Genomic DNA, 20,045 nt, shown 5'->3' with positions numbered 1-20,045 from the left:
CTCCTACATCTCACTTGTCTGAATACCGGTCGGTAACGGGATATTTACCGAATTTCGGCCGTTACCGACCGGTATTTGGCTACCTACATGAGGCCCATAATATCTTAAATTTTTGGGGATATGCGCATGGAGTTATCCTTGGATAAAGATTTGTTGTTGAGGGGTGACAGAATAATTCCACAAAAGGTTTTACGAAGGAAAGTGTTACAGTTATGCCATGAAGGACATTTTGGAATAGTTAGAACAAAGTTGGTAGTTAAAGGTATCTTTTGGTGGCCGGGAATTGACAAGGAAATTGAAAAATTTGTAAAAGATTGCCCTATTTGTTCTTCTGCAGATAAGTCCTTGAAAATGTTGAGACCTCCAATGAGTGAATGTTTGATTCCTGGTCTTCCTTGGGAAGTAATAGCAATTGATATTTTTGGACCAGTTGGAGAATCGAAGGAATATGGGATTGTGGCAATCGATTTGTTTACTAAGTGACCTATTGTCCTAGTGGAAAGAGTGGACACATATAATGTTTTAAAGTTCTTAGACAAGATTTTTATTTTAGAAGGATTACCTGTATGTATTTTGAGTGATAACGGAGTACAATTTACCTCGAAAGTTGCAAAAGATTATTTTATGAAATGTGGCATCAAGCACAAGACCACTTCACTATATAATCCCAGCGGAAATGGTACTGTAGAACGTTTTAACTGTGTTTTAAAAGGTGCAATCCAAGCAGCAATTAACAAACAGTTGGATTGGAAGTTAGAAATACAGAAAGCAGTGTGGGCTTATAGGACCACTATGCATGCAGCAACAGGATTATCCCCTTTTATTATGATGAGAGGTAGGAAGCCTAGATGCAAATGTACCCCCAGTTGGCTTGTGGAAGGAGGAGTTGAGCAGTGGTCACCAGAAGAGGTTAAAAACCATTTAGAAATGGTACACATGAAAAGTAAAGAATACTATGAGGAGTCTCATGGCACTAAGAAGGTTACTATAAAGGTTGGCGATTGGGTCAGAATTAAAAGACCTTTCAAAGTTGCTAAAGGTGATAGTAAATTTGAAGCACCCCTACAAGTGAAGGAAGTTCTTTGCAATACTATAAGACTTATGGATGGAAGGGTTTGGAATTTAAAACACACTGAAGGATGCTCTAATTCTGGAAATCCTTCTTATTTTGATTGCTTAGAGGATTATTTTGATCAAAGTAAAATGCAAACTGATTTGAGATGTGTGGAGAATGTAACAAGGGAAGATGTAGACAAAGATGATTTTACAAAAGGAAAACAAATGATTTTAGAGATGGAAATCTCATTCACAGTGATTCTTCTATTATTAAAGGGGGGAAGGGTTTCTGTGTACTGACACAGACACCGGACTTACAAATTACTCTGCATCTGTAAAGGAGAGAGCCGACATGAATATAGACATAGACGACATTGGCAAGAGGAAAAGAGTCCTACCTGCGTGGTTAAAAGAATATGTGAGATAGTGATTATATTGTACCTTCTCTTTTTGCATTGTTATTTTTTTTATTTTATTATTTTATTTTATTTATTTATTATTATTTTTTTCCTCTTTCTTTTCTTTCTCCAAAGGAGGTGGATGTGTTATATGTTTGTTTATTACATATTGTTATGTTCCTTTAATTCATGCTAGTGAGCGAGACGTGGAATCTCGCTAGGTTCTTGTTTAGATTCTAATTCAGGAGTCAGTTGCACTGGCGTCTTGGAGAAGAAGCTGTGTTACCTGGCGCTCACCTGTTCTAGAGATTTACTCAATAAATCTTCTTCCTACATCCGCTTCAATTGCATCATTAAACTTACCTTTCTCTTTTGTGAAATTGACTTTCTCTAACTTGGAGAGGTGCCTTCAATTCACCGGTAATCCACTTTAGTGTTGAGTCACTAGGACCATACTCGGCCATTTACCATGTCTTTGCTTGTCTGAGCAGGGTACCTTCTCTAGGAAGCACCAGCACAATGATTGCCCAACCAGTCTTATTTTCTGGGATTGGACCGGTCACAATCTTTGAAGCGGCTGACAGAACTCAAGCAAATCCCTTAGCCCAAAAAAATTAGATCTCACCCAGATGTTTTGTGAAAATGTGGTAGTTTCTCAATAGGTCAGATTAAGGCCCAATGAGGAGGGGGTCTTTAGAGGACCCTGGAGCCTGTGTTTCAGGCTCCTTGGGTCACAATGGTGAAGAAAGGGCAAGCATTACAGGGTGCACTGTAATTCTTCAACAACAGTGCTGTGCCTAGTATCAGCAAGACGGCAGAACCATGCATTTCCAGTTAGTTAAGCACATAATACCTCAAGGCACTATTCCTAGCTATTCAGGCCATTAGAGAGTCCTCTGGCAGAAAGGCACGCAGATAAGACTTCCTGGAGTGTCAGTCCACAATAGCAACCCCATTGAACACTCTCAGGCCAGAAAGGAGGGATGAGGCATCTTCAAGGCACAGATACAGGCAGCAAGGGTCAAACGTAAAGCACGCAAGGGTACACAGGCTAACCACGGTCTCTTGAAGCACAAATCTTCCCAATGGATTCTGCAATTTAGAGTTCGCCTGTGATTTACTGTGCTAGACCATCTTTCTCTGGGCAGCTCTTCAGAAGGCAGCTACTCCTAAGTGCTCCACTGGGAAGACTCCTTATGCAGAGACAATCCAGCACCTATGTGTCAGCAACAAGCAAGGCTCCTCATCTAAGGTGGAGCCGCAGCTTCTCCAGCCAAATATGTCAGTCAACTCTGCTGATGCTGCCTCACCTGCCTGAGAAATAGACTCTCAGAGACACCAGCTTTAAATCACAGAGTGCCAGTTGCCTAGCATCTACCAGTGACAAATCCAGCAACACTGACTTGGAGTTGCAGTCCTTTCTTCAAACCATGTTTGTAGAATGAATTTCTCTGGCACATTTCTGCCACTGGTTTGAGGTGGTTCTGCGACTTTGTGCATTCATATCTAGAAAAGCCAGCAACAGGAGTTGTCATCAATCGTCATCGGAAAAAGAGGGGTGGAGCTCACCTCAAAATATGTAGTATGCAGTGGAGAAAAGCACTTACTCTTTACTAGGCCTGGGTGTAATTCAAATTGGGTGGTGACCTAGTTCACTGAGTTAGCACACCCACACTTATCCGCGTGCTGGATCAACCTTGAGAATGAAACTTCACTAGTGATGTTTTTGCCAACACAAATCTGACAAGAAAACTAGTGGACATCTTGAAACCTGCTAAACCCATGTGTGGCACCACGTGCCCAAGGCAGGCCCTTCTGGTTGACACTACCGGTCTAATAGCACCAGGCCTCCCAGGTGAAAGCCATGGCTTTTCCTGCCTCTCACAAGGGATTACAGGAACTGTTCTGCCTACAGGAGCCCCAGACTCTTCCTGGGTCCGAAGCCACTCTGCCCTAGTTAGGGAAGATTACCCTACCTGGTGCTTTAATCCTTGGCCTGTGGGGATTGGGCCTCCCTGGTGTAAGCCATAGCTTTGTCCACCACTCATAGGGCTCTATTGAAACTGTTAAGCCTGCATGACCCCCAGACTCGTTTTCAGTTCGATGCCACCGTGCTCTGGGATCTACCCCAGGGTTCCCTTGTGGCCCCCATTGCTTCTCATCCAACTGCCATGCCACCCAAGACAGGCCACTCCTTTGTCACTCCAAACCCATGCATGCCAGGCTCGGTATTAGAGGGTCCAGGTGGCAGGGCCTTTAGGGGGTCCCAGCTCGTGGAGGCACTGCAATTTGGCTACCCCCCACCAGGTGCATGCTAGCTGAGTACTGATTTCATCTCGGGAGGGCTGTCTCTCGCATTGAGCCCCTCTTCTAAATTGAGATTTGATGTAAATTAATTTATCAGGCCTGGTGGCAGCAACTTAAATAACATTTTAAGGTTTGTATAATGTGGGTCAGTACATCCTTAAAGAGGATTTAAATATTAAAATATTTTAAGCTATCAGGCTATTTCAGAATGGTGATATGGAATACATTATGTTACCATTGAAAATTTAGGGCTATTTGCACCTATGGACTATGGAATAAGTTATTTCAAGGTAAAAAGGGGTGATGGGTCCCGATCCCTTACTGGCCGTATTTAGTTGAGCAGAATAAGGTGAAGGTACTTGTCCTTGACAGGGGGAAATCCCTAACCCCCTGGTCAGAAGAGAGTTCCAAGAAATAGTCAGGACAAGTAAATATGGTCGTTTTGTTCGGAAAAAAAATCCACTATACGATATTCAGAGTAGTGATTTTTTTTAATGAAAGTGTTCTGACTCGTTTCAGGGATTCCGAGTCAAATTGCAAAAGAGTGGTAACAGCCAACAATTCGCCCCTTTACATGGCCATCCGGCCTGGGGCTTCCTCAGGGCGTCGTGGATTCTATTTGCGACCTGTATGGTCCTTTTCAGTTCACTTAAATGTCACGAACCTCTAAAGTCACGGGCATAATGTCCTGGGTTCAGTGAGCCTCATAATCGGCATCAGCCATGCCGATTATGAAGATCACTGAACACAGGGCATTATGGAATAAGTTATGTCGCCATTGGCAATGCAGGGATAATCACATCTATGGATTTATAAGAATTTGATAAAGCTATACAGACTCGCATTCTAAACCATCTATTTTATTCCTATCTTCAGACTCTGCCTGGACAGTAATTAAGGAGAGGAAATCTTCCTGCACTGACTGGTCAAGTAGGGATGAACTGGAGTTCACGCTTTCATAATTCCCCCCCACACACACACACTCTGTTTAGATTCGTAGTAATGCTTTACCCCATTGGCATCCTACCTGTTGTCTAGCAAGGAGAATGGAAATGCCTTAGCTGTGTGGGGATAGGACTATTTACTATGGCTGGGTTAGCTGGTTTTACAGAGCTCTCACCCATAAGGAAAAGTCTTAGTCATCTTAGATTTATTTTACAGGAAATGTGCTGTGGGATTTCTGCAATCTGAAGGTAAATGTCACAGTGATGCTATGGAAAAGGAGTCCAACTAATGTGAGACGTCTAGGGATTGGTTTGGGGGATACACATGAATGACAATTTGCTTGTAACTTTAAAAACCTGTAACTTTAAAAACAGTTCCTGCTTTGTCTGCTGGAGTAAAATACCTGAAGAATTGTCTTAGTCATCAGAGGGAACCTCTGCCTGTGAGGACTTGTTACAGAGCTGTGGAAACAGCTCCTGCTCCCAAAAGTGATTTTGGAATCTAGATCTGCTTCTGAAGGTCTGCAACCTCTGTAAAGCTTGTATATTTACCTCCTGCACTTCATTACAGTCTGCATATTGAGCCTGAATTTTCCTGGACCTGAATGGAGGGGTGGCAGATCAGGCACAGCTGACTACTAGATGGTAAGCTCTCTCCCCAGAAACATGTTTTATACATATACAAACAGGTGTCTGCTGCCTATATAGTTACTGGTGCTTCTCCACCAAACTGTTGTTTTCCCCCTTGCCTCTCCAAAAGTTATTTCTATTTCACTAACAACAGACAAAGCAGGGGCCATTTCATGTATGATATTTAGGTAGAACAACAAACATTCAAGTTGGAAAATACAATAATTAATTTCAACAAAGATGGAGAAGCAGCACAGAGTGTCTCCCTGGTTGCATTTGGGGCAATGTAACTGGTTTTCCCCGTCATCATTTTTGAAAGAAATAACACAACTTTACCTGAACTACTCCCATCTAGCCGCTCTAAGATCACTGCATTCTCAGAGGAATCCTTGGGAGGAATTTCATTTCCAAGTTTCTGAAAAATGAACAAGGATTTTTTTAATAGGTGTCTGAAAGCTAAAACAGAGAAAAAGCATAAACCTTCTTCAATACATTTTTAGAAGAACAAGGAATTAGATGATTTCTTGTAGACCAACATCGCCAACGGTTACCTTAGGTAGCACGACAGGAGACAGTTAAGTGCTATAGCAATGTTTTGGTGCAATACAAAACCTGCTGTTGGACAAACATGGCTAGGCATTTTACCACTTTTGTTTTGAGAAGATCTTTGAAAATATATGTAGTACAAACAATGACGTGAATCACTTCTAAGCACTCAGCAGGCTCCGTACTGCTAATTGTAACAGACTGGAACCTCGGCTACAGAGCAGTGGAAAGTTATTCCCTAAAGTTCAATTTTCATCAGATTAAAAGTATACTTAAGTGCCAATAAGTATTTTTAAAGGGTGACCGGACATTATGAATGAGTGTGTAAATGGCAGTATTAACTGGGAGGTAAAATGTAGCTGGATGAATTATTGTAATATATTACACAGTGCCTTCTATTGAAGATGGAAGTATTTTAGCTGCTACCAAAGAGACCACAGTAGAAAGTAGGTTTCTATGTTATAGGTGATAAAGCAGTCAAGTCAAGCTTTAATGACTGGGCACAGCAGTCACATCTAGCATTGGTAAGTGAGCACAGCAGTATGCTGTGAATTGACTGGGAGCTCGGAGATATGCCTTAGAGCAGGGGTACTCACAAACTTTCTCTTGGGGGCCAAATTTACAGTGTGGTTTGTGGCCGAGGGCCGCACCTTGGGGGCGGGGTCATTGGGGGAGGGGGTGGGGCTAGAGCAACAAAAAAAACTGTGACCATGAGGTGGAACACAGGTCCCTGCAGCGGACGCCTTCGTCCAATGAGCCACCGGACCCGGCATACACATATCTCTCTCTCTCCCTCTCTCTATCTCCCTCCCTCCCTCCTCCGTCTCCCTCCCTCTTCCGTCTCCCTCCCTCCTCCGTCTCCCTCCGTCCTCCGTCTCCCTCCCTCCTCCGTCTCCCTCCCTCTCCCTCCATCTCCCTCCCTCTGTCTCCCCCTCTCTGTCTCCCTCCATCTCCCTCCCTCTGTCTCCCCCTCTCTGTCTCCCCCTCTCTGTCTCCCTCTCTGTCTCCCTCCCTCTCTCCCTCCCTCTCTGTCTCCCTCCCTCTCCGTTTCCCTCCCTCTCCCCCTCTTCCCCTCTCTCCCTCCCTCTCCATCTCCCTTCCTCTCCCAGTCTCCCTCCCTCTCAGTCTCCCTCCCTCTCAGTCTCCCTCCCTCTCAGTCTCCCTCCCTCTCAGACTCCCTCCCTCTCAGACTCCCTCCCTCTGTCTCTCTCCCTCTCAGACTCCCTCCCTCTGTCTCTCTCCCTCCCTCTCCCCGTCTCCCTCCCTCCCCCGTCTCCCTCTCTCTCCCCGTCTCCCTCCCTCTCTCTCTCCGTCTCCCTCTCTCTCTGTCGCCCTCCCTTTCCGTCTCCCTCTCCGTCTGTCTCTTTGCCTCTCTGTCTGTCTCTGCCTCTATCTGTCTGTCCCTGTCTCTGCCTATCTGTCTCTGTCTGTCCCCGTCTCTGTTAGTCTCTATCTCTCTCTGTCTGTTTCTGTCCCTCCCTACTGCCCTCTGTCACCCTCTGTCCCCTTACCCGACTCTCACACCCTGCTGTTCTCTTGTCATTTCCCCCCCCCACCCCTTCGCATGTGTGGCAGCTGAGGCAGCTTCCCTTCCAGGGCACACACACAGCCCCACCCGAGTACTTCACAGGTCTTTAAGAGACCATTTGCATGATAACGAGGCTTTGTTGTATTTCACCTCTTAGCTCCCCAGCAGCTCCACTCGGACTATCTTTTGAATCCCCGGGCCCCCACAGAGCAGAGTCTGTGTTTGCTGACATTGTTAAAAAAAAAAAAAACACCGGTACGATGTCTGCAAGGTCCGCGTACTATGAGTACCCCTGCCTTAGAGGTTAGAGCTGGAGATCAAACGATCTAAGGAGAAGCTCCAGACTAATTATTTTATGAAGAGTCAATGGATTCCAAGATAGAAATTGTACCCCTGAATACAAATTTCCAGGAGACAGCAATCTCATTGGTAAATAAATGCAGAGGGTCCCAAACACATATTATACAACAAATTATCGACAGTAACAAATTGATAATTATTTTTCTGGAATTAATTTGCATTTGGTCAGATACTTTTGGAAGATTGTATCTCAAGAACCAACCACCTTGCTCACAGCTCCTCCTCCTATCCCCTTCTCCCTCTTGCTATGAATCAATTCTCACCCAATCTCATCCACTCCCTCAGCTCCCCATCCATCTGATCACCCACATTTACCCGATTGCTGACTGCCCACACTCTAACCTCATTTACACACTCACAGCCCCCTCTTTCGCATCTCTCCTCCCCTCCTCTCCTCTCTCATGCCTCGTCCATTTTCACTCCATCCACTCTCTTGCCGCTATACACTCTCTTATCACATTAACACTATTCCCTCCACATGGTAATGTAGCTTCCACATCCTCCCTCATGCAGATCCATTAATATGGGCATTTTGCACAATATAAAGAACCAGGAACATTTAAGAATCACTTTTGTAGAAGTAGACAGAATGTGTGCATGCTCTGCTTGTTCCCCTATTCGCCTCAAAGCACTCAAAGAGTAGATATCACCCATCCCTCCTTATGAGAGACTTTATCTTACGTTTCTACTTAACTTAATTTTTTTCCTTCATTCACGTAGTTATCTTTAGCTGCTCTACTGTCTTCCTTAGTGTATACAAGAGGTATGAATTGGACACTTTTGTATTCAGATGCTTTTTGGCTAAAAAAATTTACTTGCTGGCCTGAACCAGCCTATGGAGAAATTTAGAAATTACAGAACAGACTACCAAAAGTCAAGTTGCTTCCAAAAGGCAGGTTTGGTGCTGAGTTAGTCACATGAAATACACGGCATGACATGGTACTGATATGACTGCTTAATGAACTCTTAGTTGTTATGCACTCCTATCTACTGGGGGAAGTATTTCTTCATTTTTTTTTTCATTTATACATTTTCTGTAAGAAACACTTCAATCAAAAAATAACTCTATTCTTTCAATGGATCATCAGTTTATTTTCTGTAAAATTAGATTGCATCACTCCAACTCAAAATGTGCCACTCATCATCCATATTGGTTGTGACAGGAATGTACCCTGCATGGTGTACAGTTGTGTTCCCCGCCCTGGGCGTCAAACTGGGCTCATCGGGTATCCTCGTTTTTGATTTTGTCCATAGCTTCACACCAGTCTAGTGTGTGTGTAGGGGCCTAGGCCTATTCCTTAACATGAGTAAAGTGCTAGGTCCGTTGAGGAACTGTAAGGGTGCACCAATCATGCCCACATTTCACTGAGTGTGTACTACTGTCTTTGTCTTGGGTTGAGGATACACAACTGCAGTGGAGACATTTTGTGTTTTGTGAATCCATAGCTGTGACCTAGGTTTTTTAATTGTCGCTGCAGTAGAGACCTACTGTTCCTCCTCTATGCGCTTATCCAGATCGTAGTGCTAACATTCCAAGTGTATATTGCATGTGTGGCCTGTGTGGGACATTCATTATGGGAAATAGTGTCCATTTTGGGTGTCTCAGGCCAATCCTTGTGTACAAAATAGAGGTAAGATTATATTCCAGACAGTTGAAGTGTATTGTTGACATTCCTTACAGGAGAGAGATCTAGAGATTGAAATGGGAGGGAGGAGACAAGGCTCCTTTAGCAATTTAATCAGACCTTTTGCTCAGAGGAGCTGCTGAATAGCCTTCCTGCAGCACATCTATTTGGAAAATAGTGGTGGTAAAGGGTGGGACTACAGTCTATGCTGTTCTCAGTCAAAGGGACCCTTTAGGTTAGGCCAGACATTTGTCTTTCCCCTCATCACTGTTCAGTGTAGCAGATGACAGACAGGTGTGGAAGGTCACTCCTCTTTGTGCCTTTACTGGGGGTGTTCCAGGCTGGTGACTACTCTCCAGTGCCAAGGATCACTCTACACAAATGCTGTGTACGGAGAGTATCCTGTAGAGGACACTTGAAAGAAGAACCACCCTAACATGATTCTGAAAGTGAACACAGTTGATTTATATCTTCTATCTGCTTTGAATGTATTAACGTAGGACCCACTCAAACACTTGTTGATCCAGTTCCAAATTTTCCATTACCAAAGAAGGGAGTGCTTGACAGAGGCGAACTGTGGCACCAGGGCTTATGTCTGCATGACAGCCAGCTTCCCAGGGATGAGGTTATATCACCTGATGTCTTGCCTTGCTGGAAGAAGCTGTTTATCTGACCTGAGGTGCCTACAAGCCAATATATCTACTGACAGAGAAAAGAGGCCTGCCAACCCCACAGGAGGTTCGGCTTTCCAGGAAGAGCCAGGAGCAGCAAGACCCCAGTGATGGTGAGGCCAGCCAGAGGAAGAAGGATGAAGGAAAGCGATATGCATGTCCTAGGTGCTGTATGGCATCAAACTCTCCTAGATGAAGTTCCAGGCAGGAACAGTGGGATCACTCTTGCTCTGTGCTCCTATGCCAAGAATTGAGATCGCAGCTGAACCTGTGACCCTGTTATCCAGAGAAGTGTGATTGCAGCTCTTCCCATGCCACTGTGACCTAAGGAGCTGAGACCGTGGCTCATTCTATGCTGCAGTGATTTCAAGACTGGTGTGAGTACTTTGCACCATTATACCACGACTTAGCACCCTAAAGTGGAGCCAAGGTGAAAGACTTGCACCTAGAATTTGGTAGGAGAGAAATTATGATGAGGTCTGCCCAGTAGCACCACCTCAACTCCAGGTTAACTAAATCTCTGACCCAGGGGGCCTTTGACTTATTCTCCCACCACCACGCAGGACTGCAACTTCACTGCAGCAGGAGTCGGCGTTTAACCTGAAGAGTGCATTCTTTCCCAGACGTGGGAGCGGGACGGTGCTCTGCTACCAGGCGGCTGCTGGCCTAAGGCATAAGCTTCATGGACATACACCTTGGTAAGAACCTAGAGACAACCTTTGAACTGTAATAAACAGAGCACATTAAGCATACTAGAGAGGGGTTATGGCACTCGAGCATAGGTAGCTCCTAGTCAATTGCAGAATTAGTACACCTTATGGTAGTTCTGTCAACTCAACAAACCCAAACCAATGTGGGTATTTGGCTCAGACCCAAGGGTTAATAGTTAATTATATCCTTGGATCTAGTCTTATCTACGGTTTGAGGAACTCCTCGTAATGTAATGGTCGATGCATTTCAGCCCCTTCCTTTAGGTCCTTCTAAAAACATAATACCAGGACGTAGGGTGGGATTTGGAATCAATCCGTAAACTGCTTGAGCAAAATATCTAGATCACTAAGGAACCCTGCCTAATGCAGTTAAATTAATTGCTCCAACAACTTACCGGTATACACCTGTAGTTGAGAGGAACTAATGCCCCTGTATGTCACAAACACCTGCCTGACAGATTTGTCTCACGATCCGTTCTAAATCGACGTCTAGTACATTAATAGCCAGTAAAATCTGTATATGTTCTACAATTGACTAGGAGACACCTATAAATTAAAATAGACTCCAAGGACTGTTAATGAATGTGTTGGACATTGTAAAGAAGATGTTGTTGTATGTATTTTCTTATGGCCTAATGAGTGATTGTACTTGATTTATTGTACATAATTCGGAAGGGTGTGATAACTTTAATAGCAAAATTAAACCAAATTAAGTTGCCTTAGTAAACCCCAATAGGGATCATTAACACTATTGTTGAACTTTATTGAGGTATGTTTGACTGGTGCCTGGAGACCCTATCCCTTTTCTCCTGTTTCGCCCAGGATTGCATAGGGCTATTTGAGCACCCCCTTTTTGGATCGAATGGGGAATTCTGTTGGTGATTGAAACACTGAGAGAGCTCCCAACCCATGGTGATGAGGCATTGAAAAGTAGGAATTGAGGCAAGAACACCGGCATCACTTAGTATACTCTGGTATCATCAGATCCCAAAGTGGGGTTGTGGCTGAAACCGTCTGAAAACCCGGTGGTACTGGAGAGATTTTACTCGAAAAAAGTATTCTGGACCAGTCTGAAGTCTAGAAGGATAATTCATAAATTAAGGAATGTGTGATAAGATGCATCCATTACAAATGATTCCTTCTTCTGTAGCTGAATTGGTCAACCAGTTTTTCAAAACAAGCAGGGTGTCAGCAGGCTTAGAAAGAAAAAAATTGTGCTGACTTGCTTGCTAAAAAGGATTATCTATTAGATATTTGTTAGAAATAGGGTCTCTAGGTGGCAGAAGTATGCACTCTGTCCAAGTAGGGACCACCACTCTTGTCAGGGTAAGTGTAGCGCACACTAAATGTTTACCTGTGCTCCCCCTCTGGTAGCTCAGAACAGAGCAGTCAGACTAAACTAAAGAGGCAATGTGTAAAGTATTTGTGCACACACAGTAATGAATAGCTCCAACTGGGGAAATATGGTCACGTTTGAGCGGGACAAATTCAAAAGTTCAGTATGACCACGATGGAGCGTGGGTTGGATACAGGAGTCACGCAGACACGCTGACAATACTGTGGATGCGTTGGAAATTGAAGACGATGCGAAGCACAGAGGAGGTGAGGTCTTGCGGATGCCGGTGATGTGTCAGTTCCTGAAGGTGGTGCATTGTCATTATAGCTTTGACGTTTAGGGATGATTCAATGCGCAGAGGAGGTGCTTTGTCAGTTGCTGGTGCAAGGCCTCGGTGCCTGAAGGCGAAGTGGTGTGATGCGTCGCTGTCAAGAGTGCGATGCATCAATTCCAGGGCGTTGACGTCAAATCGCTGGGCTGCAGGCGCTGCATCAGTTGTAAGCCACGCAGGGCCGGGACCACATTGGAGTCAGAATGGTGCGTAACAGACTTCATGAGGCGGTGTTTGAAACTCATGCAGTGGTGGTTCTTCGGAGGCGCTGTGACAAATTTGGGGATGCATTGAAAGTCTAAAACGTTGCATCACGCACACGGCGAGCGGTGTCCAAGGCTTCGGTGGAGGCATAGGTGATACGCAGATTTTGCAAGGATGCGCTGGTTCTGAAATGATGCTGCGGGTCGATGCGTCCGTTTCTTGGTTGCAGCACAAAAACTCCAAGGGCCCAGGACTGGATTTGGCCCCACTTGGCAGACCAGGACTCACATCAGAGGAGCCGAGGTGATGGTAGCAAGGTGCAGGTGAAGTCTTTGTTGTCCCTGAGACACCAGCAACAGGAGACAAGCTCAAACAAGCAGCCCTTGGATAATCTTTAGAGGCAGGATGTAGAGAGTAAAGTCCAGTCCTCTCACTACCAGGCAAGAAGCAGCAGGCCAACACAGAAAAGTGATAGTCCCTCCTCGCAGCAAATCAGCTCTTTTTCCTGAAAGAATTCACTCCGTACAGAATTGTTTTGATTATATGTCAGAGGTCCAGTACTTATACCCGTTTTAGCCTTTGAAGTAGGGAGACTGAAAAGAGAGGTCTTTATAGTGCACAAGACCCTGCCCTTCCTGGCCTTGGCTCCAGATACACCACAGGGGGTTATGCAACTCTTTGTGTGGGGACAGGCACAGCCCAATTCAGTTGCAAGTGTCAACTCCTCCCATCACTCTAGCTCAGGATGGCTCATCAGTCTGGTGATGGGTCATCAGTATATACAGAGCACACCTCAGCTCGCTTTGTGTGTGACTGTCTAGAGTGAATTCACAAAGCCAAGCTGTCACCCCACCAGACATGTAGTCTAGGGGCAGGCAGAGGTACAGAATGGTTAAGGTAAGATAATGTCAACTTTCTAAAAGTGGCATTTTCAGACCTGCAATTTGAAAACCCACTTCACTAAAAGATGTGTATTTAAATTGTGAGCCCAGAGTTACTAAACACCAGTCTTCTATCTGCTCCTAATTGGAAGTTACATTTGTAAAGTTTTACAAGGCAGCTCCAATGCTATCCGATGGGAAAGATAGGCCTTGGAGTAGTGAAAACAAATTTAGCAGTTTTTCACTACCAGGACATGTAAAACTCAACAGCACATGTCCTTTTAAATGCACTGCACTCTGCCTATGGGCCCCCCTAGGGCCTACTTTAGGGGTGCCTTATATGTAATAGAAGGAAAGGTTTGGTTCTCGCAAGTAGGTGAACTTGCCAGGTTGAAATGACAGTTTAAAACTGCACACACACGCTCTGCAGTGGCAGCCATGAGACAGGTCTGAAGGGCTACTCATGAGGGTGGCACAATCAGTGCTGCAGGCCCACAACTAGCATTTAAGTTACAGGCCCTGGCCATATGTAGTGCACTGCACTAGGGACTTACCAGCAAATCAAATATGCCAATCATGGAGAAACCAAATACCATTACATTTTAGACACAGAGCACAAACACTTAAGCACTGATCAGCAGTGGTAAAGCACCCAGAGTCCTAAAACCATCAAAAACGAAGTTCAGCACAGTCAAAAATAGGACGTCAGAAGCAAAAAGACAGGGGAAGCTTCGCCAAAAGATGCCAGCTCTAACAATATTCTTCAAAATTATTTCCCAATTGCTGTTCATCCATGGGTATCTACAATTGTGGAATAGGCTGCAGTACCTAAAATGTAGGCCTTCCAGTATTGTCATCAGAAGCTGGAGGCACAATCAATCAGGCTTCAGACCTTAATATCATTCTGAGCTTTTCATTGTCTTATGACTTCCTACTGTGCTTGCCACAGCTGATGATAGAAACTATCTTTGCCGACACTTTTATCATTGGTTAAAGTAGACTGTGGAGTACTGCAGGTGTTCCCTCTAAAATTAGGACTGTTCAATGTCTTTATAAAGCTATTTATCAATATTTGGGATAGAGTCATTTACTATCAATCACAACATGTTGACTTCACACAGATCTATCTGTGGATTGAATGTCCGAAGGCCGATTTTTCAGCCCTTAATTATGGACTACATGAACTGGCAGTCTCTATTGCCAACAAAGTAAAAACCTGAATTTCATCAGAAATGCAGAAATGAATTTTGCAGCACATTACTTTTGCAGCTTGTTCACATTTTTTCAGCTTCCAATAACCAAAACAAACACTGCCCTAGACAGGAAATACCACAAAAGCACAACTCAAAACATGATAATTATAATGCACTTTGAGGGGTTCCTAAGCTCTGCCCCTGTTGAAAGTAATTGGAGCAAAGCGTATCCCTTGTATCTCTTATAGAACTGAAGCTCTTCATGGAAGAGATGGAGCAGTATTAAATCTAATGTTAGCTAAAACTTTTAGATCACGCCTGTATCTCCCCCAAACGCCTTGCGGGCCCAGATAAGGCTATAGTTCGGCCTCCCAAACTAATCAAGCACAAGGAAGGGGGACTACATAAAAATATATCAGAGAATCAGGACCACCACAGAAAGTCAACTGTGCCAAACTCTTTGCCAGGAACTGCAAAAAGATTAAACTGCACCAGCCCGCCTTACCTCGACTCAGCCATTAATGATTTAGGCATTTGTGCTATACAGGTAAACTCTCCATTGCCAATTGCATAAAAAAACTGGTTAACGACATTTTGAAAAAACCTCAGTGTTAATAGACAAAACAATGATATCCTTGAGATCACATGCATGGACGATTCTAAATGGCTATAAGATTCTCAAGTTTCAGTCCTACCTAGAGACTGGATGGCGTAACACAGGCCCCCACTGCCTCTGCGGTGCAGCCCCCTCTCCCTCCCTCCCTACCCCCCCCCCCCCCAAGCTCCAGGGGCCCCCTCATCACAGTACTCTGGCCGGAGAGCTCCCGAGTGAGTTTAATGGGGGGCCCTCCACGTACCTTGCAGGGGACCGGGGACCCCTTCAAGTTTTGTTACGCCCGTGTAGAGACTGGGTGGTCTAGCTATCTAAAAATGTACTTTATGTGCTACCATTTTGGCTTTTTCCACGAGGAAATTAATGGAATGTTATGGAAAGGGTCAATCTCAAACGACCGTTTCAGACTGTGTACTTTCGGAGAAGAAAGCATTATATGTGCCCAGGCTTACTCCAAAAAAGGGGATTACTGCTGAAAACCCTTCTTATTCAACATGGGATTCGGACATGTAGGAATGTGGTAATTGCAAGTCTAAATGCAACAGACGCCTTCCTGAACTGTTGCTATGCAAAATTCTTAAGGCTTTGTGGGAAAAAGCTGTCTGCCACTAATGCCGCGTAGTGCTAAACCCAATCTTCTTCCCCTTCCCCACTACTGCACGCCTTTGTAAACTGCACTTTGCAATAATATGCACCTTGCTCGATGTGCCAAGCAATAAGATGGCACTTAAGACGACAATACGTCTCCCATAATTAGCGGTCCATAACTTGATTTTATTATATTATTATAAAGTTGAACTTTAACCAACGCCGTATGATCCTCAAATGAATTGTAACAATGCATTTTATGTACTTTTAGTGTTACGGGTTTAATTAACTGTACAACAAACACTGACTTGACTTGTATCACAATCAATAAACTGGGTGCCAGAGAGTAAAATAACTCGGTTGCAATATGTACAAGACTGCAAGCACTGTCACTAATACTGATAAATGTGCTTTTTTTTTTAGGAGGAATAAATCTCTGCACTGGTTACCAGTACTTAGGCGTGTTATCTTTAAAATGGCATGCATGGTTTTCAAGTGCATTGCGGCACAAGTCCAAATACATTCACGGAAAGAAAACGCTGGATATGGGGCACGTGGCCACCTGCAATTACAGTCACAAGACCTAGGCCTTCACAGTTTCTAGAATCAATCTCAGATGGTAGGGAGATCACAGGTATCATGCACAATACATAAATAACTTAACGAGGTAGGAAAATACTGCCATGCTGTACGTATCTAGATAGAAGCTAAGCAGAATGCTATCACCCTTGGACATTCGGGCCCTCAGGCAAAATGTGCTGAACTGTTCCTGGTCAAGTGATATGATCGAAAAGCGCTATCACAAACGGACACACGATGGCGCCACACTACACCATTGCCCTCTATAAAGCCTCACCAGCTGTAAACGCACCGGCCGAACATTCTTGCCCCGGAAATGTTTGTGCTACATTTCTTCGAGACTATATGATTTTATATTCCTTTGCGTCATTTTTGCTCTTGGGTTCCAATGCTAATGTAACGGTGATAATGATGCCTTGTCTTTACCTACATACCTTAAGGAGACAGTAAGCCACTCCAGCAATGTATTTGCCTATATTATCAATGACGCCGCTCTAAATATCGCCTGGCTTGGTGTACGCTTTACAAAATCTTACACAGTATAATTGTTTAATATTTTTTGAAGGAATCCTTCCTAACTGGCACTGCTGAAAATGTCTCGTCAAAGCCTCTGACATTTTTTCCCTCATGTCAAATGAAACGTGGTTTAATAAAAACAGCAGTGGCGCTCCTCACCACTAGATGGTAGTATAAGACCAATAAAGTATGTTTTAAGAAACAAAGCTTTTTAGGTCTCGCCTGAGACAGTGCTTTAACGCTGCTCTGGCGAGACTTATAGTAAGCGAGTTTTGGAAGTGCAAACAGTGGCTTTTCAGGCCTCCAAATACAGTGCATGTGCGCCGTCCGGGCGCGCGCACCATTTGGAGGCCTGAAAGCACTCGTTTGCTTTCACTTTCGCCTGCCACACGGCCGCGCTTTGAAGTGTGATCGCGAGTGCGATCACTTACATTTCGTGGGCGCTTTGATGTTTTCAGTGAGCCGCGCGGCCACTGAGGACATCAAAGCGCCCGTGAACACCATTTGCCACCCCCTTCCTGCTCTAATATGACACACGCATATGTGCTCAGAGCGTTGCAAAACATCTCAATTTTCACTTGCACGCTGTCTCAAAGATCATTTTTGAAGATCGCTTCCGTGTCTCGTGTTTCAACATATCTTTGATTGTGCAGTCTATTATTTGCATTATAAAAATGCAAGCAAATATACAGAAACATTTAGAAACAATTACGTTAATTTGCATGTGTCCACATCCATGTAAAAAAAACGATAAATTACCCACACTTCAAAGATCCATCATATTTACTGTGTCAAGTAATATTTCAAAATATACGTTCAACAAAGGAATCGCTTTTCTTTCAGAGTAGCTCATAGGAACATCAAAAATAATGTAACCTGTCTTACAGGGCCGACACGTCTGAGTTCTTAGAAAACTTTGCGCTCGCCCATCTGACTCAACCTTTCGCCCGGTAAAAGCCGATAAACAGAATGCTATTAGAAGTAAAACTGTATTGCACAGCGCTTCGAAGCAGCGATAGAAAGAGCTACAGATAATAAGTTGTTCATTTTATTGCTATTCAGTGACCAATGTAAATATACCAAACAACGGTTTCTTCTTCAAAGACACACCGGCCCCAAATACACCAATCAGTAAAGCCCCCCCCCCCCCCCCCCCATCCCATTTTTATGTTCCCTTCGTGAGTGCAAGTCAAACAGGGAAAAATTCGCACTCGATTCTGAACTTAACCGCAGACACTATGATGTTAAATGGTATTTAAGGGACTGCGATGCTGGTATTTAGAGCGCCACAGGTGTCAGCGCAGCCCCAGTGACGAGCATCAAAGGGAAACTTCTGTTCCGCTGATGACTCGTAGTAGAAATAAAAGAAAGCCAGGAATCACCGTAACTTGGCTTAATGCGTCATCGACCCACGCAAAATCGATATAAAGTCCCATTTTATAAACGGATCTCCTTCCGACAACAGCCCGTGCAGATAAAGCAAAATGTAGGTTTGTAAGGTCGAATTTACTGTAAAATCCCACTCTTAAAAACAAGCATTGGCATAGCCAATAGGTCTCGCTTTTGGGACCTTATAAGTGTTTAACTATGCAACAGTTGCATAACTAAATACTTATAAGGTCCCAAAAGTGAGACCTATTGGCTATGCCAATGCTTGTTATTTAATATCAACAAACACACTTATGCAAAGGTCTAGACGTAATGACTGTCTACATGAACATAAGTAGTTCCTCAACCTGGACGCATCTTTGAAAGGCAACAAAGCAAACATCAGACAATTTTGAAAGGTAACCAAACAAGCGTGGAGAAAGGGCGAATTGCATAGAGTAGCTTTATTATAATGCCTGATTAAAAAAACATAAAAATGTGTGATCATTTATTTTCATATACTGTTTCTCCATCATTTTACGGTGGAGGGAAGAATCAAGTAGCTTAACAGGAGACGTGAAACTAAGAGGTGTGCCCTATTTTTATATATATCCTGACCCTGTCCTGTGGGCTTACTAGGCACACTTAAAGAGTGACATGAATATATAAAAATCGGTTTTTCCTACGTGTCAAAGGCATTTCCCTGCCTTGTGTCACTGCAATGTATTTACAGCCTAGCCAGTTTACAGTGGTGCTTCAGGCAGCCATATATTTTTGTCACAAATGTTGGTGGTGTAAACAGATACTGCAGCCCACATATGACATTTAACTTTCAATGTCATAAATGCAATTTATGCACCATTCATAATGGACTTATAGGGAAGTTACATAGGCCAAATTTGGAGTGTTGATGTGCAGCTTGTTTTAGAGGCGACGCACAGACACTTTACTACTGTTTAGCACTGGTAAGAGGACACAAAGCCCTGAAGTCATCAAAATAGAGTCCAGAAAAAGGTGAAAAACATGAGGTGAGCATGCAGAAAAGGCAGACTTGCTACAGGTGCATTTTTGTGGGTTTTCATTCCTGGCTGGGCGTGAAGGGAGGAAGCACAAATGAGTAAACCTAAGTGCTTTGGGAGTCACCTAGTGATGGGAGAAGGGGCAGTGTTGTAGCTAGACCTTTGGAAGCCCGTGGCGGTCCCTGAGTTTGCCAACCTGCAGCGGCCGTATATAAGAGCGAGGGGAGCCCGTCGCCCCAAAACTATTTCCGCCCGGAGCGCACCGCCCCCCCCCCCCCCCCACCCCCTTTGCTACACCACTGAGAAGGGGTAGTTCCTGTTGCTAGGTGACACCCAGAAATAAACAAAAGTTGAGGGATTACTTAAGATTCTTGCTGTGCAGATGTTTTCACTACCTTGCATAAGAGCTCAATGCCTTTGAAAGTTGGCTTCCAGAGCCTGGTGTTGTGCTACTATAGTATTGTTTGCATTGTAATTGCATTTATATAAGGGGTAAAGTACCCTTTGCTGTACATTATAAGGAGTCCCATCGCCATACAGAAGAATGAGGCCAGAGGGTGCACTCATTTATAAGATAATGGAACTCAGAGGTGACTTGCAATATCCTGATCATGTACCCAGGGGGTACTTTATCCCACATAA

The 20,045-nt window shown here is 44.1% G+C and overlaps 1 protein-coding gene across 1 annotated transcript in view; it reads right to left on the bottom strand.

Moving 5' to 3' along the window:
* The window catches only part of CARMIL1 (capping protein regulator and myosin 1 linker 1), a 995,540-nt gene that overhangs the window by 61,038 nt on the left and 914,457 nt on the right, over nt 1-20,045 (bottom strand). The window contains exon 34 of the mRNA XM_085607022.1: nt 5,672-5,750. Within this exon, the coding sequence (XP_085463148.1) occupies nt 5,672-5,750 (79 nt within the window). The remainder of the gene's footprint in view (nt 1-5,671; nt 5,751-20,045) is intronic.

This window comes from Triturus cristatus, chromosome 5_2, assembly GCF_964204655.1.
Source record: "Triturus cristatus chromosome 5_2, aTriCri1.1, whole genome shotgun sequence".
NCBI lineage: Eukaryota > Metazoa > Chordata > Amphibia > Caudata > Salamandridae > Triturus > Triturus cristatus.
Note: the sequence above shows the minus strand (reverse complement) of the source record. Positions and strands in the feature narration are given on the sequence as shown.